The 21,835-nt window shown below is 57.6% G+C and overlaps 6 protein-coding genes across 6 annotated transcripts; 3 read left to right on the top strand and 3 right to left on the bottom strand.

Moving 5' to 3' along the window:
- Positions 1-3,813: 3,813 nt before the first annotated feature.
- B0H64DRAFT_162351 (HAD-like domain-containing protein) lies at positions 3,814-5,180 on the bottom strand. Its single transcript, XM_062798619.1, has 4 exons — positions 4,979-5,180; positions 4,895-4,916; positions 4,777-4,845; positions 3,814-4,720 (listed from the first exon to the last, which is right to left on the bottom strand). Exons 1-4 carry the CDS (start codon positions 5,042-5,044, stop codon positions 3,945-3,947), a joined length of 933 nt encoding a protein of 310 aa, XP_062659570.1. The 5' UTR covers positions 5,045-5,180; the 3' UTR covers positions 3,814-3,944.
- Positions 5,181-6,216: 1,036 nt separating this feature from the next.
- On the top strand, positions 6,217-7,583 carry B0H64DRAFT_162459 (uncharacterized protein). The gene is made up of 2 exons (XM_062798620.1): positions 6,217-6,320; positions 6,556-7,583. The coding sequence occupies exon 2, from the start codon at positions 6,699-6,701 to the stop codon at positions 7,482-7,484; it is 786 nt and encodes a 261-aa protein (XP_062659569.1). The 5' UTR covers positions 6,217-6,320; positions 6,556-6,698; the 3' UTR covers positions 7,485-7,583.
- Positions 7,584-9,527, bottom strand: B0H64DRAFT_460945 (glycoside hydrolase). The gene is made up of 3 exons (XM_062807481.1): positions 8,587-9,527; positions 8,297-8,524; positions 7,584-8,115 (listed from the first exon to the last, which is right to left on the bottom strand). Exons 1-3 carry the CDS (start codon positions 9,410-9,412, stop codon positions 7,949-7,951), a joined length of 1,221 nt encoding a protein of 406 aa, XP_062659568.1. The 5' UTR covers positions 9,413-9,527; the 3' UTR covers positions 7,584-7,948.
- A 2,144-nt stretch (positions 9,528-11,671) lies between these two features.
- On the top strand, positions 11,672-14,401 carry B0H64DRAFT_360215 (uncharacterized protein; the record flags this gene model as incomplete). Its single annotated transcript, XM_062801696.1, has 2 exons — positions 11,672-12,988; positions 13,106-14,401. 2 exons carry the CDS (start codon positions 11,672-11,674, stop codon positions 13,934-13,936), a joined length of 2,148 nt encoding a protein of 715 aa, XP_062659567.1. The 3' UTR covers positions 13,937-14,401.
- A 1,517-nt stretch (positions 14,402-15,918) lies between these two features.
- B0H64DRAFT_397227 (uncharacterized protein) lies at positions 15,919-16,755 on the top strand. Its single transcript, XM_062803861.1, has one exon. It carries the CDS (start codon positions 15,970-15,972, stop codon positions 16,558-16,560), a length of 591 nt encoding a protein of 196 aa, XP_062659566.1. The 5' UTR covers positions 15,919-15,969; the 3' UTR covers positions 16,561-16,755.
- Positions 16,705-19,397, bottom strand: B0H64DRAFT_397226 (uncharacterized protein). The gene is made up of 3 exons (XM_062803860.1): positions 18,845-19,397; positions 18,415-18,715; positions 16,705-18,346 (listed from the first exon to the last, which is right to left on the bottom strand). The coding sequence occupies exons 1-3, from the start codon at positions 19,073-19,075 to the stop codon at positions 17,163-17,165; spliced, it is 1,716 nt and encodes a 571-aa protein (XP_062659565.1). The 5' UTR covers positions 19,076-19,397; the 3' UTR covers positions 16,705-17,162.
- Between the last annotated feature and the right edge of the window lie 2,438 nt (positions 19,398-21,835).

The following is a 21,835-nucleotide window of genomic DNA, read 5'->3' as shown; positions in this document are numbered from 1 at the left end:
ACAGCTCGCCCATCGCGCCTTCGTTGGTCTTCCTTTTCCATCAATGCTTCGCGGCGCTGAATGTCTTCCATTATAGCAGGATCGGGGCGTCCGGTCGGGGGTGCGCCGAGCTCGATATCAGCCTTCTTCCACCATCCTGGATCAGGGAGCCATTCAGTAGGGAAGATCAGTCTCCGGCGTCGGCTGTCGGTAAGGATGTCGTGATAGTCAAGCCACTTGTCACCAACGATCACATCGTGCTTGGAATCAATTACCAGCAGCGGTTCGTCGCGGAGAGTGCGGTTCTGGATGGTAAAATGCCCGACGAGCACCACGTCGACCAATTGGCACGCGCCTTTGTTGTCAAACCCGCCCACGGGTCGGGGCGTGAAGTCGGTTCGAGTCTTCAATTTCAACTGCTTCAACAGTCGTTCTGCATAGGCAACACTCACAAAGAGGTAGCCATTGGCTCCCGTATCAACCAAAACGTCGGTGGTGGTTAACGAAACTCCATTATTCGCTATGGAACAAGAGGTGAGAAAGGGTCTTCCTCCCAGCAACTTGCTAACGAAATCCGGTCGAGCTTCTGTCACACCGACTGTTGATACCAACCCTGAGAGGGAGTCGAGACTACCCAGGGTATCTAGTTTTCCGAGTCGGAGGCGCTGTCAGGCAGCTCAACCACCTTCGCAAGCTTCTTCTTGTTGGAGGCGGGTGCTCGGGGAGTGGCAGGCTCCTCAGCAGGCTCCTTCGCCGCCCAACGGCTTTGCAGGTTCGCAATGCGGGACTCGCGCTGCGCTTTCCAGTCTCCAGCTGCGGCTCCGCCGCCTGTCTTCTGCGGGCATTCCCGGGACGTATGTCCCTTCTCGCGGCAGACGAAGCAGCGGCCTTCATCATAGAGCTTGCGCACCTCCTCGGGTGAGAGCTGGGGAGCCGGGCTCTTGGCTTTGGGAGCTGCAGGTCTGGGATCCGAGATCTTCGGGGTCTTCGCGGCGCGTGGCGCGCCATCGCGGCGCGGGGCATGGCCATTGCCTGTCTGGCGGTAGGAATGCGAGATCTCTGCGCCAAGTCGGACATACTGATCGAACGTAACAGCGGGATCGAGGTACGACGGTGCCAACGCTCTCTGGAGGGTGCCGGGAAGTCGGCGCTTGAACTCAGCCTTCCACTCAACCTTGCTCTTGCCACATTCACCAGCAAGTCGTACAAAGTCGTTTTTAAAAGCAGTGAAGCTGTCACCCGGCTTCATCTCTAGCTCGATGAAGTCTGTCAGGGACTTCTCGGATTGGAGCGGGTCGTTGTATTCCGACCAGAGGTGAGCCATCAGCTTCTCGGACGTGTTGATTACGTCAGGGTGGGTTTCGCGGAGATAGGGAGCGAGCTCGCGAGCTGCCTTCCCACCTACCCTCCCCTCGATGTACCCTTGTCTAGCAGCATCGTTCGAGAAGTGGTCGCCATTGGCGGCGAGCTTATTCTGGAGGTTGCGGTACCAGGTCTCAAAGGTCGTAGTATCTTTAGCCCCGTCGTTGAGGAAGATAGGCGGGTCGGGTTGCTTTGCGCTGCGCCCCTTGCTCCCGCCAGATGCGGTTTCAGTGCTGCGAATAGAATGGTGGGTAGCGACCGTTCCCTCGCGCGCTTGCATCATGAGATCGGCGATGATCTGGTTAAGGCCCACGACCTCTTCGGTTCGGCTGTTCAAGTCTGCGTCATGGGTCGTCTTCAGATTGTCGGCGATGATCGGGACCCAATCGTGGATGTACTTCAAGTTACGGTCCAGGTCTTTGGCGATAGTATGGAGCTCTTCGACTTGCTCCGCGTATGCTGCGGTCAACAGTCCGCGCATCTTGACTTCCTTGAATACTTCGTCGGGGAAACGGGCAGCGAGATCCGCGAATTCGGTGGCATTGACTGTGCCATTGATCACGCCCGCGAACATGGCATCCGGTTTCTTGGGGTCGTCGTCGACCATCCGGGTAAACGGCATCGCAGGAGCCTTGTCCTTGTACTTGCCAGCGAAGTGGTCGGCAAATGCAACAAGCTTCGCACGCAGGTCTTCCACAAGGCTCTCGCGCGTCTCAGTGTAACGCACGTCTGGGAGTTGTGTAGTGACATCGCGGGTGAACTTCTCAATCGTAGCCGGCTCGGCGTCTTCGTCATCTTCGGCCACGAGGGGCTCTGCCTGGTTCAGCGGCACGTCGTGGATTGCCGACGAGCGGCGGCGCAACGGGGTATCTTTCTTGAGATCGTGACGATTGATCTCTTCGATCACGAACCGTACTTCCTTCCGGGCGCGATCGTCAGCGGCTGACTCGCGTGCCATCTTGGCGGTCTTCGGTATCCAACCCGGTTGGTTCGGCTAAACGCAGGTGGATGGATTTGGTTTGTCGGGTCGATTGAAACAACGCTTTCAATCTTTGATCTTCGGTTCTTCGGTGGGATATTAATTATACCTTCCCAGGTAAGAGAGATTGGTCTCAGTTTGTGACGAGAAGCAGATATTCCATGGGGTCAGGCCACCAGTCAATACAACTATAATATCGAAACTGAAACAAAGAGAAAAAGAGAGGTGGTGGGATCGCTAGCGATCGTTTCGTGGGGAAGTAGGGCGAGGCGCTATGCGCGCTAACCCCGATTGAGCCACAGTGCCATCACAGGCAACCACCTCTCGTGACAGTACCCTGGACCTGGGATCTTTGAGGTGTTGAATTGTATACGATGCCCATTTTTTACACTGGAAATAATACTGTTTTACTAAGAAAGATTGATATTGATTGTTGTGATGCTGCATTTATAGGTGGGTGGGTCCAGGGGTTCTGGAAAAAAACAGGTTTTGGTGTATCAGTTTTTTTGGCCAGAGGGAGTCGGGGTCCTACTCCAAGAGATGGCTTGCAGATGGCCTCAGCAGCCCATTGGACGCGGCACACCTCCAGGGAGGGGCACGACGTCATAACGTCTCCGACAGGGTTTTGAGCCATGTACCCACTTGAGCCAACCTCATTTCCACCAATTTTGATGATCTCAACAAGTCTTCCAGAGCAAGAGAACTCTCCTCAATTTTCCCCTAAACACGATTTTTCGACTCTCCTCAACCTTACGATCACGAATACCGCCACGAAGAACGACCCCGACCCGAAACCGCGACGCCACGACCGTTATTCGATGCCGACGTACGAACCTACTGTATTTTAGGGGAGATAAGCGCTGTATTATAGGGGCTTATTTAGAGGGGGACTTTTGGGGATGTTGGGGCCCTGGGATGGGATTATGAATGACTGTATTGGATTCTCTGTAATGCTCTCGTTCGAATGGTATTTTTATCTTATTTTTAGAGTGTAAATTGACGACGTTCTGATGCACTCGTTGACCATGCGTTTGGGTGCGAATTGCCGTGGCTCAAGACCCTACATGGCTCAAAACCCTGTCGGAGACGTTACCCCCTTTCCAAGGACGTCTTCCTTTCTCCACGTGCCCCTTTGATTGTCCTGATCGTGAGAACGGGACAGGGGTTCAGCGGATCGACTGCCAAGTCGCCCTCGCGAGTGGTTCGGGACGATTTGTTGTCCGTTTGCCACTGCGGAGGATGGAGATGGCACGATGGGGAGCTTGGGGAAGAGAATCGAAAGAAGAAAAAATGAGGGGGGAAAAGCAACGGTTTTAGCGAAGAAACTACGGACCGCCGATCTTAGTGTCACCAAGGGACCCATTCAGGGTTCACTCCTGCATTGGTCCACTGAAAATGAGTTACACGCATCTGAGCAGGCGTGGCAAGTCTAGATCTATTCGTCACTTCGTGCTCAAGGATGGTCTCGGATCCCGCGACTGCCGTGCCTCCCTCCAACAGAACGACCCAACCCGAACCAGAACCCCGCAACCTCACCGCGCACGACATGAGCTAGATGCGGCTAAGTCCTGCTTCTTCTGAGTAGACCCGTTCCAGATAAATCCCAAAAGGGGGCGGAGGGGGGTCACGGAGCTGCCGCGGCGTCGGCGGCGCGCAGATCGCTCAGCTTGTCAGCGTAGAATGCCGGCACGGCCACGGCGTCCTCCGCCTCCCAGTCGGCAGGCTTGCTCACGCCCGTCAGCACGGCCAGCGTGCCGCCCAGGCGGCCCTCGACGCCGAACTTGATGTCGGTGTTGAGCCGGTCGCCCACCATGCAGGTGCGGGCGCGGTCCAGCCGGAACTTGCCCTCGACCGCGTCCATCATGGCCTGGCTCGGCTTGCCCAGCGCCAGCGGCTGCTGGCCCGTCATGTAGGCCAGCGGCATGCCGATCGACCCGGCCCCCGGGAAGAAGTTGTGGTTCATGGGGAAGGTCGAGTCCGTGTTGGTCGCCAGGAACACGGCGCCCCGCCGCAGGTACTGCAGCGCGTGCGAGAGCTTGAGGTAGTTGATGTGGAAGTCGAGCCCGGCCAGCACGACCCCCACGTCCGGGTCCAGGTGCGACCCGTCCGCGATGCCCTTCCAGTCCTCCGGCGTGATGTCCCGCCGGAAGGCCGGGTCGGTGCCGCCGATGAAGGGGACGTTCTCGCTCCGGAGCTCGTGCTCGATGCCGGCCTCGCCGATGACGAACACCTTGTTCTTGGGCGCGGGGAGCTGGAGGATGCGCGAGATGTAGATGGCCGAGGAGTAGGCCGACCCGAAGATCTCCTCGACGTCCGAGGGGATGCCTAGGCCTGTGAATTTTTTGAGGTATTCTTCCCGAGACTTGGTCGAGTTGTTTGTCACAAAGACGACCTTCTTGCCTGGTGGGGGTCAGCGGTGTGGCTTTGGAGACTAGTAAGTCCTGGGCCAATCTGACCTCTCGATCGCAGGTACTCCAGTGTCTCAGGAACGCCTTCAAAAACATGGTCACCGGACCATATTACCCCTGACAAAGGTCAACATTGCGTCAAAATATGGGGTTTAATATGCCTAACCGTCACAGTCTAGCAGAAAGACCTAGTGAGGGTGTGAGTAAGCCTGCCATTGAGGGGTTCCTGATAGATGAGTCAACCACGCACATCGAAACGGTTGATAAATTCATCTATCGCCGCATTGTCACCAGTGAGGTATTTAGGTTTTGTCATGTTTGCAGATTGGTTGAGGGAAAGGGGCGACTGGCTGGTTTGCGGAAGTTTCGGTTGAGCAGTCTTACGGTGGTTCTTGGGGTCGTTCTTAGGGTCGTTCTGAGGTTGGGGGCAACATGGCTCCCGAATCTATTTTTGAGAACGCCGAACTCGCACCTCGCAAACCCATCAACGTGAAACCCTGCTACTGATTGGTTGGCGCCCTGAGGTGGCTGAGTTGCTTATCTGAATCCAAAGCTCCTACGAAGTAGAGGAAGAAACACTCCATCGCTATTAATGATTGAGTTGTGGATGAGCGATTGCTGATTCAAACACCGGAGATGATTGATTTTTCACGAACCCCCTAAGGGTCCAATCGAGGCCAGCAATATTCGGATGGTCGTCTGCAGAGTTCTTTCGCTTTCTGGTAAAACCCCAGCTGCCAAAACGACACCTATGACGTAATTGTTGCGAGTCCCACCACCACACTTTCCATCCCGCAGGATCCATGGGTCTCCCCCAAGATGGGTATCAGATCCCACGGCTCTTTTCGTTTGTAGATCTATCTTAGAGGGCGATCTGGCCTCGTGGTCAGCGCCCCGGAGGACCCCTGCCCTGGGCACAATACCCGGATACTGTGCAGGAAGAAAGGAGCCGCGGCTTATCTTTCAGTTGCGGGGGAGCTGCAAAGAGGTTCTGTAAACCTGTTAACACGGCAAAGACCAGAAACGGAGGCATGCTCCCGAGGTCATCGTGGACGTCGCCGGATGCAGAGCTCCATGACCCCCACTTGCGAGCCCCTCTCGAGCCCCTCAACTTGCTTCCCCACAACTTGCTAGAATCATCGACGCAGGCACGAGGCAGGCTCGGCAGGTGGATGGCTCGGATGGCGACCGAACAGACATCTTACTGTGTGGCGCCCTTGGCCCATTCAAAGAGAAAATGATAGAATTTCGTCATGGAACCCATGGCGTAACCATCCCAAGTATTGAGGATTTCAACATTCTGAGAGCAAACGGAGATCATGGAGGAAGCTTGGGCGGTAAGAACAGTCTCGGAGACGCCATGAAACCTTCGTTATTGGGATCCGGAGAAAAGCTCCGATAAAAAAAAAGACATTTCTAGAATAATCTAAGCAGCACGAAACTGAGAACCTCGGAGTTCCGGCCGTTGTCGGGAGGCCGGATGTGTTCCCCCTTCCTCAACCTTGGGCTCGTCTAGTCATCTTCCATCTTTCCAATTTCCATCAGTGTAAAAATTGAGAACAATTCAATTTCCGTTGTCCAGTACGGTAGAGGTAAGAATGGAACTGCTGAGTTTGTTCTTTAGGTACTTTGAGTATTCTTCTCGCGGTGTACCCCTCCAAGTGTTATCGATAACTGTTTTCGGCCGGCTTCGACAGCTCCCACGCAGCTACCCCTCCATCAACCCCTCCAATATTACACTCAGCAACCAACCAAGAAACGCGTTACGAAATCCCCTCAAACATTGTGCAACAAGCCATCCATAGAAGTTAACCCGGGCTTACCCAGCTTTTCTAATTCAGATTCGAATCAACTTTCGAACCGGGCTGAACCTGTTTCGCATCGTCTCCGTCAGGATTGAGCCGAGACATTGACGCCTGTACGACGCAACGAACCAAATCCCGAACCGGAAAGAAAAGCCGACAGTCACAATGGGCGGCCAAGCCAACCTCTATTCGTTCCCCGCCGTGGACGCGCTGGCCCCGGTCCTCCGCGCCTACATTATCCAGTGCCAGACCGCCGGCATCCACCGCCACGGCATCTTCAAGGTCGCCGTGTCCGGCGGCTCCCTGCCCAAGACGCTTGCCCAGGCCCTCCTGACGCCCCCCGCATCGGAGGACGACGTGGTGCACTGGGATAAGTGGGAGATCTTCTTCGCCGACGAGCGCGCGGTGCCGCTCGACCACGCCGACTCCAACTACGCGCTGCTCAAGGCGGAGCTGCTCGACAAGCTGCCGGCGGGCGCGGCGCAGCCGGTGGTGCACCCGATCGACACGAGCCTGCTCGACGACACGCAGGAGCTGGCGGACAACTACGAGCAGGAGCTCGTCAAGAGCTTCGCCAGCCGCGACTCGGTGAAGCTGCCCATCTTCGACCTGCTGCTGCTCGGCTGCGGGCCCGACGGCCACACCTGCTCGCTCTTCCCCGGCCACGAGCTGCTGCGCGAGACCAGCGCCTGGGTCGCCCCCATCGAGGACTCCCCCAAGCCGCCCCCGAAGCGCGTCACCCTCACCCTGCCCGTGGTCACCCACGCCGTCCGGGTCGCGTTCGTGGCCACCGGCGGCGGCAAGAAGGAGGTGATGAAGGAGATCTTCGAGGCCGGCAACGGCCTGCCGTGCGCCCTGGTCAACGAGGGCGCTGGCGAACGGTGCAGCTGGTTCGTCGATGACGCCGCCGTCGAGGGGGTGACCTACCCCAGGAGGGCTTTCAACCTGTAAAGGGGGCAACCGGTAAAGGGAACGCGGAGGATTGGCAAAGGGCTCTCAAGATATTAGGTTGAGTTACGAAAACAGTCATGAGGAACAAGAGGTACGAGGGCCTCGCAGGGAGAGAAACGAACACTGGGACGGACTAGCTTTCGTTAACATTTGATATCCCGCGGTTCTGTTATTTGCTTCGGTATTTGCCACGGATGGATGGGAATTGGTCACAAAGAACCTCCCAAATTGAGCACTGAATTTTGTAAAGGAACTCGTTGGTGCCGTCTGTCTGTGATGTCCGTGGGCTTTTCCGGAGGCTTGAAGGATAGAGAAAGTGATTGTAGTTTTGCCGATGGCAGAGAACCGGCCTTAAGGTGTCGTGAAGCTATGGATCGTTACGAACTGCCCTGCTATGAATACTGCATCTCACAACATCCATGGACCCTCTAACCCAATTTAAGCCCCAACCCCTACTCAAGTACTCAAATAGCAGCAACCAGCAGCCCAACCGCGCTTGCCTGCTTCCCGATCGTCGAGTTCTGGAACGGCCCGACCCAGCTGACGTCGTATAGGTCAGTCGCCTTGCCCCTTGCGTAGGCGTACGCGCTCTGCGCGTTCTGCTGTAGATAGCTCCGGTATGGGTGGTCCTCTGCACTCGAGGGTTAGCTGCCTACGTACTGTCTTTCTGTTCCGTGCGGGCTGGGCTGGGAGGAGTGTGACAGTATGGAAGGGAGCGGGGGTTAGGGGGTCGTGCTATCTTGTTGTGGAGGGGGGAGGGATGGGGTTGTGGGGGGTGTAAGTGGGTTGGGGGCTGGGGAAACGAAACCTACCGCTGCCATCCGGGGTTGCGTTGTGCAGTTCGTCTAGGTTGTAGGCGAACACGCCCTTGAAGACTTGCTGATCGTGGTTGCAGCCGTTCGCCTCGTCGGGCTCGCAGGACCCCTCGGTCAGGATGCCGTCCTTGCTGAGCTGCGGGCTGGTTTGGGACGAGAGAACTGCGTCGGCTATTGTGTAGGCGGCGGTTAGGTAGGTGTCGGAGGCGGTGGCTTGGTAGAGTTCTGCGTGTGGGAGGTCAGGGGCTTTCGCTCGTGGAGGGGACGGAAGTAGGGGGGGGACGGACCGACGAGGGCACCGAGAATGACGCCTTGGTTATATGTCCAGACGGGCAGTTTGTTGTTGTAACAGATCCCGTCGCTGTTTGAGGCCAGGCCGTCATTGATCAGGCTGTCGTTTCTGATCATGCCCGATTCCTGGAACCACCACCAGGCGGTTTCCGCTCGGGAGAGGTACTCCGTGTCATTGGCGATACGGTTGTGCAGCGACGCGGCGAGCTTGATGTACAACTCGTTGGCGATGGCGTTCTTGTATGTCTTGGCCTCGACATCGACGTATATGCCACCGCCGCAGGGGGACGAGGTCCAAGACTTGTACATGTGAGCCTCGTCCTCCACCGAGATGTTGAGGTAGGTGTCGTTGCCCGTTAGATCGTACATCCGAATCATAGCGAGCGCCCACCAGCCCGTATCGTCGGTCGACTGGCCACGAAAGTCGCCGCCGCTTTCAGCGTATTGGGTTCTTTGCACTTGGATGATGTCGTGGACCTGATCTAGGTAATCGCTAGAGCCCGTCTTGCGCATGTAGTCTATAACACTGGCGAGGGCAACGCCACTCAGCCACCAAGGGTCGCCAGGTGACCAGATGGCCTGCGTGGAGGAATAGAACTTGTTGTTCAAAGCGTCGATGGCCGCCTTTGCTGCGGCTCTGGTATCGAAATCTTGCCGTGGCCGCAACAGGCTACTTCTCGGCGCAACTTGGCCCGCATCAGAGCCATCGGACGAGGGTCCATGAACTGATCCGGCATCTTGGTGGTGACCGTGGACGGAATATGCAAGGCTCTGGGTCGCCCATACGTAGCTGAACCTCGCGATGAGAATGGAAAGTTTCATATCGTCGACTGCTTGTATTTTTGAGCCGAACGATAGAGAACATCACCACAGGCACATGTGTTTGTTTATAGCATTTCGTCCCATCTCACATTCCATCCCAACGGCCGAGCAACGGGATGACATGTCGAGGCATGCCTTTGCGTTGCAAAGTTACCTAGACAACCGAATCATTATCATTATTCGCCTTCCACATTACATGCGAGCAGCCCGGAGGTAACAACCGATGCTTCATGACTACACAGCGGGCGACACGGAGTGCCAGTGGTACTGTGATCGGCCTGGGTGAGGGACACAACGAGGGGAACCGAAGTGTCGATGGTCTTGGAGTAGTCCGCGGACAGCCATCATCATGTCTTTGCACAACTGTGTTTTGTGACCATGCGGGTGACGGTGAAGTCACGTCCGTATGAGACGCCGAGTACAACCTGCGGTGGCCGGGTTTGTGCGCGGCATGAGTGAGCGTTTCCATCTTGCGCCCAGTCGAGCAAAAGCAGGCGTGATCACGGAATTGCGCAATAAGCACTGTCACGGAGCGCGAGTATCGTCCAAGCATATGGATCTCGTCGGCTCGTTCTTGCGGGGTCTTGTGTGTAGCTCAGGTAGGTATTCGGAGCTGTGTTCTTGAAACTACCCCGATAAGATCTGGGGAAGGAAACGAGACAAGAAAGCGGGCCGTTTGGAAGCGGACCAGCCTGCGGGCTGATGCAGGTCCCAGGAAACATTGGGTTGCATTTGGGCCCGATTCAATCTTCTGGCCTCCTTCGGTGGATCTTGGAAAGGATTGCTTGGATCTTGACATTGGAGCTCGAGCGGGACTCGTTTGAACTTGGAAGGAATTGATGTGCGAGAAACCGCACGGCCCAAGATCGTTATCGATTGGACTTGGAGGGTCCCAGGGCTGAAATTTTTAACTAGACCGAGAAAACTTGAAGGGCAAAGTGGAAATCGCATCTTCCAGAACTAATCTGCGGTATGGTATTTATTGTTTTCAGACATCCAGCATCCCACAAGATACCTGTGCACGGACGAAGTAGATGGCGACACGACAAAATAATTACATTCTGTTGTTCTCGGCCCAGTTCCAAGAAACCTCGAACGCCAATCTGGGAGTTGTTGCAAGACCCCGGTGAAGATCCTCATGCGATGGCGCCGGAAGACCGGGCACCGAGGCAGTTCATCAATTGTGGCGCCTCGCCTCGTCTTGCCGAGTTCGTCACATCCGCTCTTCCCGCTCTTCCCGTAACACGGCCAAGTTATTTCCATGTGGTTGTGCATTCAGTTATGTATGTATAGGTAACGACGCATATTTGCTTGTTCAAGCCGTGAAGGCAAAGGGACAATCTAGATCACGGGCACCAAGAACGAAGATGATATGTCGCCCCCAACGGCATGAATGGCGAAACAGGCCTCCGTCCTCGACCTCCAATTCAGATCAAGAAACCGCGTCGAGCCGCCCGTGTCATCCCACTTCAACAACATCCTGACCAGTCAGCGCAGCCGGACGAGGACCGGCTTTGGGTGATCCCCTGTCATAAAAAAAGATGGCCTTGGCTCGGCACCCTCCCCTTTCACCAGTCGCCGTTTCAGCCGACCATGGACCAGGGGCACCAGGGGCAGGGGCAAGGGGGCAAGACGATCGTCTAATTTGGGGGTTGCCTGTTGCATCACCGTAGAAGATCCGAAAATCTGGTCGGCTTCCTGTCTGGTTGAGTCTTCTTTTTGCAGTCGGTTTATACCCCTTTATGCCCACGCCTCTCGTACGATTCCTCCCGGCCGGCCCATTGTGAAAGACCCAACAAACGACCAAGCAGCACATTAACAAGTCGGATTGTATGCCCTGTCGTTAACAGGTCCGCGTATAAGTCGAGACCTTGTGTGTTCGACCGGCCCCATCCATGTGCGACACCAAATGCGGGCCTTGCGACGCGCGTCAGAGAAAACAACGAGCAGGATCACTCCCGACCCCGACCCCCGCGGCATAGAAGCGGTCAGCTATCAACGTTTGTTCTTGATTAAGCCGGGGCAACGGAATCAAGGGTCGATATGATGGGGGCCTCGACCCTCCAGCCCCCGAAATCCGGGCGGTCTCGTTTCTCGAAAGCTCTCCCGGCCCCTCCTGCTCTACCAACCTTTGAGTTTGAGTCAACACTTGATCTCTCACTGGGCCTTGATAAGCCACTGCCTCTTACACAACCCAACGCGCCGCTGCCGCCCGTACCACCAAAGAAAATCGAGACTGCGCAAGCCAATGAGACGACGATGGCCACGATGGCTAAGCCACTGAACTCTCCGCTGCCGTCCTTGCCCCCCAAGTTTGCCGGCCCGCCGCCTCGGAGCATCCCAAGGCGGCCCGTTGCAGCTCCCATTACCGTGGCACCAACGCTGGCGCCAACCTCTTCCCCAGCGTTGGCGTCTCCAAACCCGCTGTCCTCTCCTGGGGGTTCCATCTCGAGTCTCCTATCGGCCTACTCCAACCACACGGCCGACTCGCCGAGGTCGTCATCAGCAACCTCACCCAAGGGGGTGCTTAACTCAAAAGGTGCCTATTCGGTCGTGTTACCAAGCCTAGACACGCAAAGAAGTGGCACACAGTCCGGAGCCCCCACGCGTGACTTGCCATCGCTACCATCGGATCAAAATGTGCAAAAGCAAGAGCACAATGGTAATCGAATTTCCGAGGGAGATCGCAAAGAACTGCCGCCGCCGCCGCCTTTGAAAGATGCCCAGCGCAGCATTCCGCGACCTCGAACGCCCACCGACCTGCAAACCCATATTACGCAACCATCAACGTCGACGAATACCGGATCGCCGTTAGGGAACGGCTCTCCGCAGCAAGGGGAACTCTGGAGACGGCGATCGCTCAAAGCCGATAAAAGCTTGGCCGTTCCGGATCTCAAGCTGGTCTCCAGTCACGGTTCCACTGCCGCGTCAGCCCAAAACACCGAGCAGAGCGGGAGCGATCTGTTTTCGCAACCGTTTCCACTCCCTCCCCGGAGCAACCCCGAAACGCTCGAGCCTGCCGCAACACAACGAGCTCCACCACGAAGTGGCAACGGGGGTCTGCCTGGACGGGATATCCGGCCCGCTGCTGGGCGGGAAGGTACATCGCAAGGGGTAGCAAGTATGGGGCAAGAGGCGTCGCGGCTCAAGGAGAAGCTAGGGAATGGGAGGCGACAAGGAAGCCGGGAGGAACTCAAATCGAAAAGCCAGGAAGCGCAGGCATATCAGACAACGCTCAGTCCCGCGACATCGGCGGCCGTCTCCCCAGTTTCGGCCGCGCGCCTCCCCACGCCCGAGTATGGAACCAACGATGTCAAAAGTCCACAGCCAGACACGGTCGTTTCGCCACTGTCACCGCCGTCATCTCTCGAGCTTCCTGGCGAGACAAAGCCGGTAGCCCGAAAAGCTATCGGGGCCACAGAAGCGCAGCTTCGCCATGCCAAGAGCAGCCAATCTCTGGCACCGGGACCGATCAATACGGGACTAGCTGTGCGTTCACAGATGGGTCTCCCAACGTCTCCACGGCCCGATATCAACCAGGCGCCGAAGCAGACACAGCACGCCGCGCCTCCCGCGGTCGCCCAAAACCAGACTACAAACCAGGCCCAGTTTCTGCCGGTATCCCCAATACCAGACCGGAGCCAAACTACAAACCAGCCCCAATACCTTGCCTACTCTCCGCCGGCGTCTGAGCGGGACCAAACAGGCCAGAAACAGTACATCCCCTATTCCCCGCCGGCCGACCGAAGCAATGGCCTTGCTTCAACCCAGTTTCCAACGCCACCATCCAAGGGTGACGAAGACGAGCGCACCCTCCCCCCCGCTCCCCGTCAGGAGCCATCACAAACCGGTCTTCCCCAGTCCACCACCCAGCTCAACCCCTGGCCCCAGAACCCGAACCGCGACCCCATCCCGCGAACCATCTCGGAAACAGGGTCGGTCGAGACAGTAAAACCACCCCAACCCCGAGACCCGACCCTCCTCCGCCAACAGCCCTCCCACCCCAGCCTAACCCTCACCGCCCCGCCCCCCACCACCACCGGATGGGACAACAACAGCAACTACACCAACAACATCCACCCCACAAACACCGTCCTCCCCCCCGACCTCCCGCTCCGCGATCCGGACCCTAGCGAGCCGGACACGACGGACCACCCGGGGGCGGCGCTGTTCCCGCGGGGGTGGTACACCCCCCTCCCCGCGGACGCGGTCGCCGAGGCGCGGCCGCTGGCGGCGCGCCACCGCGCCTGCCTGACCCGCCACCGCTACATGACGGCCAACCGGCAGCGCGCCAACCCGGTCGCCTGCCGCACGTGCGGGCACGCGGACCGGAACGCCGAGTGCTACATCTGCAGTGCCTGCGCGTTGAATGTGTGCTCGGGCTGTGTGGCGGTGCTGAGGCGGGTGAGGGGGGATGTGGATGCGGTGGTGAGGGAGGTGGGGAGGGGGAGGAAGGTTGAGAGGGGGGATGGGATTGGGAATGGGTTTGCTGGGGATGGGGGAGTGGTGGAGGTGGGGATGTAGAGGTGGGCAGGTGACTACCCGGATAGAGGGCGCTCTGCGGACATCTTTTTCTATCGTTTATTCGTCTATTTCTTCTGGGGCCGGCTTTGATATATACGTATATTTGGTTCCTTTTTGTGGTTTGGTGTTTGAAAAGCGGTAGATCTGCTTAGGGTGGTTAGCTTGACGGCTAGAGAAGCCTGGGGCTGATGATGAGTATATACATACCTAAACGATGTGATAAGGGCAGAAACCATGGTTTTAGAGATACCATTGGGAGGAGATATACGTGGAACCATACGTTTTTTTGGTATATAACGGTTGGACGAGGATAGATAGGTGTGTAGATGTCTCGTCTACGGTCAAGCGGTCGTCCGAAATAGAAAGCCGCTTTGTCCAATGCATGACATTTCCCAGATTGTCCATCACTCTCTTCGTTGATGTATCAGGTGTTGGGACAAGGCTTAGTTACATTTCTGTTGTTTTCTTTCGAACCCCATAAAGATGCTCATCGCGATTTGGTGACTTTGATGCAACCCACTCCACTTATGATTGCCAGCTGCGCTGCCGTGACTGGGCAGGGGCTGACCGCCTTGCAAGGCGCGCTGTCGGAAGCCAGGAACGCCCCGCTACCAGGGGTTCGCTTTAGCGTGTCAGCTTTGCCGGTTGCATCGATTGGAACCACAAATCAACAACCCTTGAATGCGGCGACTCGACCGACAACTTCCAAATAAACAAATCCATCTGGCAGACTCGTTGCTAAATCCATCATTGTCACGACATTGGAATTGGTAGCAATGTCGTCGACAACATCCACCAGCGCGCTGTCGCGTGCGCGCTCACTGCGCAAGCCAAGCAGTAGACCAGAGACGACGAGCAGCAGCGGTGAACTGCGCAATGTTTCGCCCAGCAGATTGCCTGTTAAGGGACAGACATCGGGGGCAGCAGCCAGCGCAACGACCCGCCTAACGAGAAGTGCTACTACCAGCAGCGGCTCTGCGAGGAGCGCTCGTCCATTATCAGGCGTATTCGCTCGTATCGCCTCGACATCCTCACAGCAGCGCGAGAAGAGCAGCCCCGTACCAGAGGCATCACCCCCGAGCCGTCCTACTCGTACGGCTTCCATTCGCCAGACATCAATTTCGAGCCGGTCATCTACACCGGGCTTGCCAGCAACCAGGCCTACGACCTCCTCGGGAGTCCCCACTTCTCGCCGCGTTGCTTCCGGCACCAGCACTAGCCGGGGGCCGGACACCGGGCCCGCATCCCGGCATGCTCGCGCCAAGTCCTCCGTGACGGCCCTGTCCAGCACAACAACCCTTCGGCCACCATCACAGACATCCACCACAAGCTCATCCACCACCGTAGCAGACCGCCCCCGCCCGCTCTTGTCAAGTCATACCCGACGGCCACCCGGATCAGCAGCCCCACCCTCACCCCCTACCAAAACCACCACCAAAACCACCACCACCACCACCACGCCGCGCCGACCACTCTCCCTCTCCTCCCTCCCAGCAGCACCTCCCAAACCCAGATCCTCCGGCACCAGCAAATCCCCCCTCACCAAATCCCCACTCACCAAACCCGCCGTCCCCACCACCACCACCAGCACCAAACCCCTCCCCCCCATCCCCACAACCTCAACCACCAAGACCTCAACCACCAAGACCTCAACCACCAAGACCACCACCAGCACCAAACCCCTCCCCCCCATCCCCACAACCTCAACCCCCAAACCCGCCTTCAACACCCACCAACAGCACTACACCCCGCTCAAACCCCCGGCCCCCAAAGCCCTAACATCCGCCATCCTCGCCCCGCCCTCCCCCTCCAAGCTGCCCGCCAACGTCGCCCTCTCGGCCGAGACGGCCCGCCTCCAGGCCGAGCTGCTGCAGCTGCACCTTTTGCACCGCGACGCGGCCGCCGCGCGCACAGAGTGGGAGGGTAGTGCGCGGGAGGTGCTAAGGGGAAGGTTTGAGGTGGTGAGGGGTTTGGAAGGGGAGGTGGCGGGGTTGGAGGGGGATGTGAGGGTGGAGAGGGCGGTTGGGGTTTTGATGGGTTGGGTTGGGGGTGGTGGTGGTATTGGTAATATTGGTGGTGGTGGTGGTTCAAGTGGTGGTGGGAAGGGGGGGATGGGGTTGGAGGAGAGGGTGGTGCTGTTGGATGGGGTGGTTACGGGGCTGTGGGGGGTCGGGGAGGCGAAGGGGCGGTTTGAGAGGGTGGTGAGGGGGTTTGAGGGGTGGGTTGGCGGGGTGGAGAGGGTTTTGGAGGGTCGGCGACGTGGAGACGGAAAGGGGGACGAGGCGGCGGATGGGGAGGAGCTTTTTATACCAACGCCGTCGGCGGCCTGGCGGGAGGAGCATGCGGCGCTTGTTCGGCGTCTGGACGAGTGGCGGCGGAACTTGCGGGATCTGGGCGAGGCGCCGCCTGCTGAGGAAGGGGAGGAGCCGTCGAGTCTGAGCCGGATATTGGCGGGGTGCCGCGCGCTGGTGCACGGGATGCTGGCCGAGCTGGAGCTGATGGAGCAGATGGAGCGGGAGGCGGTGGCGGACGAGATGGCGTGGGTGAAGGAGATGAATCGGAAGGGGTCGGGCGGGACAGAGGAGGGGACGCCGAGGGCCGGGGCGATTTGGAGGGTTTTGTGATGGGAGGGATCGTATAGCATAGGATGGAGGTTGGCATGGATGGGGGCGTAATTGTATAACATATGAAGGAGGTTGGCATGGAGGGGTATGAGGATGGGTAAACGTATGACAGACATATCATGTTCAGGCAGGCAGATACCATTGTTTAACGCGGAAAATTGCTTCACTTCTACTTGACAATTTCTACCTGCCCGCCAAGCCACAAAAAACACACAGAGTTGGCTTTAGTTAGACCTTGAATTGCAGAGTGAAGAGCAACTAAAAAAAACACCCCAAAGCCGGTAGTGTACATAACCAGACCCATACAATCATGCGGCTCGAAGCCGGGAAGCCATTGAAAAGCGAATGCGCCCCAGAATAACCGGTCATTGATAACGGAGCTGTGAAGCGACAGAAATCATTAGGCCTCGTCCCGCTAACCCACACGCTGCGGGCCAGTCGAGCGAGAAGGTCCCAGTTGTTACATGACAGACTGGAGAGAAGAGGTATCTTGCGAAACAGAAAACGAAAGAAATGGGATGTGAGAGGAACCCTTGAGGCATGAGGCCGGGTTCCGAACCACGTCCCTTGGATGAGCATGGACCGCTCGCTCACGTCGCCGCTCACTGCATGGGCGGCAGCGAGGGGTAGCTGACGCGCGGCTCGCGGCTGCGGTCGACGAGCATGGGGTCGATGCGGCTGTTGTCGACGCGGCCGTCGTCCGAGCCCTCCTCGTACTCGCGACGCTCGAGGCGGGTACGCACGTAAGCGCGGAGGAAGTCGACGGAGCGCATATTTTGCAGCCACTCGTCGTACGACTCGGTCTCGCCGCCCTCGGACTCCTCCGAAGGCGAGCTCACGGCGGCGCCGTCGGGCCCCTTGGGAGTGGGGGTGCGGTCGCCGTCGCGGCGTGAGCCCTGGAGCATGCCGCCGGAGAGACGGCGCTCGTTATGGGCAAAGGTCGAACCGAGGCCGGCGGCCGACGGATACGGCAGGTTCGGGCGGTTCGGGAGGTTCGGGTACGAGACCGAGGCGGAGCTGTGGCGGGACGACGGCGACAGGCCGACCGAAGAAGCGGTCGGGGAATGGCCGGACGTGTACGACATGTTGCTCGACGGCGGGGTGACGGCAGGTGTGTTGCCGGCGGAGTGGGTCGGTGCGCTCAGCGGGGACATGACCTGGGCAGCCGTGACGGCATACCCGTCGACGGCCGGGCGGGTCGCATACGTGGGAGAGTGGCGCATGTCAACGGGCGCATAGGACGCGTTGGGCGACCCCGAGTTGTCGTAGATGGTCGACTGCATCTGTTCGAGCATGTGGTCGATCTGCTGGAGGTCTTCCTTGGTGCGGAGATTGGGCATGGGCGGCAGGTAGTAGTGCTGCGCCAGCGGGCCGTTTGAAGCAGCACCGACACCGAGCGTGTGCGGGGCCTGCGGCATGTATTCGGTGGCCAGACCACCGCCGGCAGACATGGCGAGGGACGAGTGAACGGGCATCAACGAGCGGCCAATCTGGTTATACGAGCGCGGGTCGATCTGAGCGCGCTTCATGTTTCCGAAGAACTCGTTTAGGCTGTCTGTCTCACGCTTCCGCGCGGCCTCGTTAAAACCCGCGGCTTGGTGGCCGATGTAGTCCGGGCGGGAGCCGCCCATCGGATGCTGGTAGTACATGGGGGTGTGGTACGCCGGCTGGGGCGCCTGCTGCTGCTGGCCGTAGTAGCTAGCCTGGCCATTCTGGTGGGGGTGGCTGAAGTGAGCCGGGTTGGCACCGCGCATGTGGCCATTGTGGTCATAGAAGCCGGAAGGAGCTAGAGGAAGATCAGCCCCGGGGTCTCGAGAGGGTAGGTAAATTCGAGGATCGAGGAGAAATACGTACGCTTCGTGCCCGGGTGAGGACGGTAGCTAGGGTTCATGGCGCCGGGCTGGTCCTGGGGGTTGCGGCCCGGGACAAGAACCGAATCGTCGGCATGAGTCTTGACATGCTTCTTGAGATCCTGGGGCCGCTTGAACGACTTGCCGCAGAAATCGCACTTGTGCGGCTTCAGGGGAACATGGACGCGGATGTGCGAGGTGATGTGGTCGCGCTTGACAGTCGTGGTGCGGCATTGGTTCCACTGGCAAGTCAAGTTGAGGTTATTGGTGCTCTTGCGACCAACATGTTTCTCGCAAATGTGTTCCTGGAGAAGTGTCAGCGACCCGATAAATTCATTTTAATTTTAGTTTTCCATTGGTATTTTTCCATGTCGATTTTCAATGGCATTCTTGAAATCGAATCGTGGATTCATTCATTCACTTTTGCAACTTACATAGAGGGCCTCGGCCGAGGTAAAGGGCTCCTTGCAGGCGCCCCAATGGCAGACCAGGTTGTCATCCGGGCCTGAGCTTGAATTAGAGCTCGCGGTCGCTCCGGTCGAAGGCGCCGGGGTATTATCGTTGGACGCCGGATTCGAGGTTCCCGGAGCAGGGGCCGCCGGGACCGGAGCGGCATTGGTGCCGTCCTGGGCCGGAGCCTGAGTGGGCGGCGAGATTCCCGACATGGTTCCGTGCTCGGTCGCTGAATGCTTGGCAGGGTCCTCAGGCACGGTCAGGTCGGTGTGTTGTTGCTGCTGAACTTGTTCCGTTCCGAAAATCACGTGGTGGTGCTGAAAACTCTATGTGCCCCACTCTTTACCAAGAACGCCCAGAGTTGAACGACTGCTGCAGCAAGGGCGCCAAGGCCAAGAGAGTCGACAGTGCAGCGCGGAACAAGAATGATGCCAAGGACGATGGAAGATCGGTGCAAAACACAAAGCGGAAAAATCGTCTGAACTTTGGTGTGTAAACTGATGCCTTTTGCGCGTTACTCTGGCGATGCTAAGGGGAAAATCGATCAACATTTCAGTTCAGCAGAACAGCGGGCCGTTCTGTCTTTATGACGCCTTCACTCTTATGGCAGTAACATTGGCGGAGGGCTTGGCGGGTGCTTGGCAGCCTGGGCCTCGGATGCCAAGCGGAGCTCATTGGCTAAGAGAGGGGTCCTCGGGCCGTCCTGCGTACCAATTGTTGCCAAGGGAGCGTGCAGATACGCAACCACCCGGCTGCAGGTCGCGCCGACCTAACAGAGCGACTTGTCCGCCGACGCGCGCCAAGCCCCGCCAAGTCAGAGCCAAGGCTTGGTATTTGTAGGAGAGGCCTTGGCGGCGCTCCTTGCCCTTGCCCCTTGGTCACACGCTTTGCCCAGCCTGCCCAGAAATGCCCAGGCTGCTCAGGCGGACCTCCACTGTGTGCTCTTGCTTGGCCAAATCGAGCGATCCCTCGGCCCACCAAGAGCGGGTTTGGTTCTTTCTGTTGTTGGTCGGTTTCCACTGAAATGGGTCGCGTCGGGCATCATCCCCTCTTCAAAAAAAAGAAGAAAAAATGATTCAGAGAAGCAAATGGAGGCAAGAAGAACCTTTCTAGGCCGGGGAAGGAGCCCCCTCTTGGGTACCGTTTGCAAGTTTGATTTGACTGACGTGGAGGTCAAACAGATTCGACACGGAGTCGACCGCCAACCCGGCTCCCAACGCGAACAAGCAACCCGCGTGAGACTCGCGATTCCTCAACTGATGCCAAGCTTTGCCAGCCGGGCCAAGAGATCAAGCCTCCGCGTGCCAAGTACTTGGCGACCCGTCTTCCCCGACTCCCGTTCGTCCCTCCAGCGAATACCATCAGCTTGGGTCCAACACAGCCCCCTTTTCGCTTGGAACCTTCATTTCAGCGCCGGTTGAACAGTCCCGCTGAGCAGGCGGGGAGGTGGCCAAGACCGTCAGCCCGTTCACTCCCGTTTCTGGGCTTTGAACGTCGGCGGCTCGAGTGTGGGTGGAATGGCTCGGCAGCTCGGTGGGTGCTGCTGCGAGTCAACCCGGGACAAACAACACGTGGTTGGATGTTGAACCCTTCTTTCCATCGACTATGTACATAATATCCTCGGATATTCCCCGCCATACTGTGTATCAACAGCACAAGTAGGTCGCTTGCCACTGCTATCGGGTGGCGCCACTCTACCGTGGACACAATACTGTGTACAGTCGAGACAGTACATACAGTACACTACGGCCAAAGGAGACAATGAAGTCGCTGAGATCATCCGCAGGATCCGCCATGACATGATGTGATACCGACCTTTCAGTGCCAAAGACAGCCCCCACCGTTGAACCCCTCCTTGTGACCCACCCTCCCACCATTCCAACAGCTCCCCGCCAAGCACGCTGACACGTGAATATCTTGGAAAGGGGGTTACCATGTAAGCTCACCGAAACGGGAGAGGATTCAGGGGGTTCTCGAGAATAGTTGATGCTGTGCATCTCGATCCCGCTGCCTAAAATCAGGTTTATTCGCCTTACTGCAAATACACAGTTCCCCGAATGCCCCGTTGTCATCATCCTTTGACTTGGATGCACCGCGGAGAGACCCTCCCGTTTCCTCATCTCGTCTGGGTAAGTCACTATCAACGACAACCCTCTCCTCGATCTTGGCGGTCTCTCGACCCTTCTTGGCCCTTTCTTGGCCGCCCTTGGCCCGATCTTGGCGAGCGGTCTGGGCCAAGAGCTTCCCCCAGGTTTCTTGGCCCCTTGCCCCCGGTTCGCCGTCCTTCCGGCTACCGTTGCCCAGGTGCCCAGGAACAGATGGGACTTGAACTCCGGGCTCCCAAGAAAGTCCCAAGAAATCCCAAGAGTCCAAGACCCAAAGGAGCGGGATGGCCTTGGCACCATCGACGGAACAAGCTCCTCAGCTCCTGTTGTGTCGTCATTGCTGGCTTGGTACAGGAAAGCTTAACGTTGGCATTGCGGAGAAACAAGCAACGGCTGAGCTGGACCAAATACCACAGTAAACTTCGTGAACCCACCGCGAGTTTGCGGTTTCAACCGACGTCTGACGGCTCTCTGAAATAACTAGACTTACCCGCAAGGCGATGAAAAGAAACCTACCAGTTGTTCTGAGATTCTTGACTTTTGGAGTTAATAGCCAGCCAAGCCTTTCATCATGTACTCAGAACCAGGCCTCTTGCTGTTAGAATTGACCCGAGAATAACGCATGTAACAACAAGTCCTGATATTCGGCTTACCTTCCTTCTCCAAAACTCCGCCTTGACTCAATCTACAGCTCCCACCAGGAGGCATCTCCAACCGAGCAGTGCATCAGCTGGCTTGCATCCCGAAAAGCACGCTCAAAAGGGGAGCCGTTTCAGCGTAGACAAATACAGCAACAGGCTATGTTAACTATGAATTCATCACCGCAGATCCCCATACTACCCAACCCCAAAACTATTTACCAAAACA

Source organism: Chaetomium fimeti, assembly GCF_033439085.1.
Source record: "Chaetomium fimeti strain CBS 168.71 chromosome Unknown B0H64scaffold_4, whole genome shotgun sequence".
In the NCBI taxonomy this organism is placed as follows: domain Eukaryota; kingdom Fungi; phylum Ascomycota; class Sordariomycetes; order Sordariales; family Chaetomiaceae; genus Chaetomium; species Chaetomium fimeti.
This window is presented reverse-complemented; position numbering and strand designations above follow the sequence as displayed.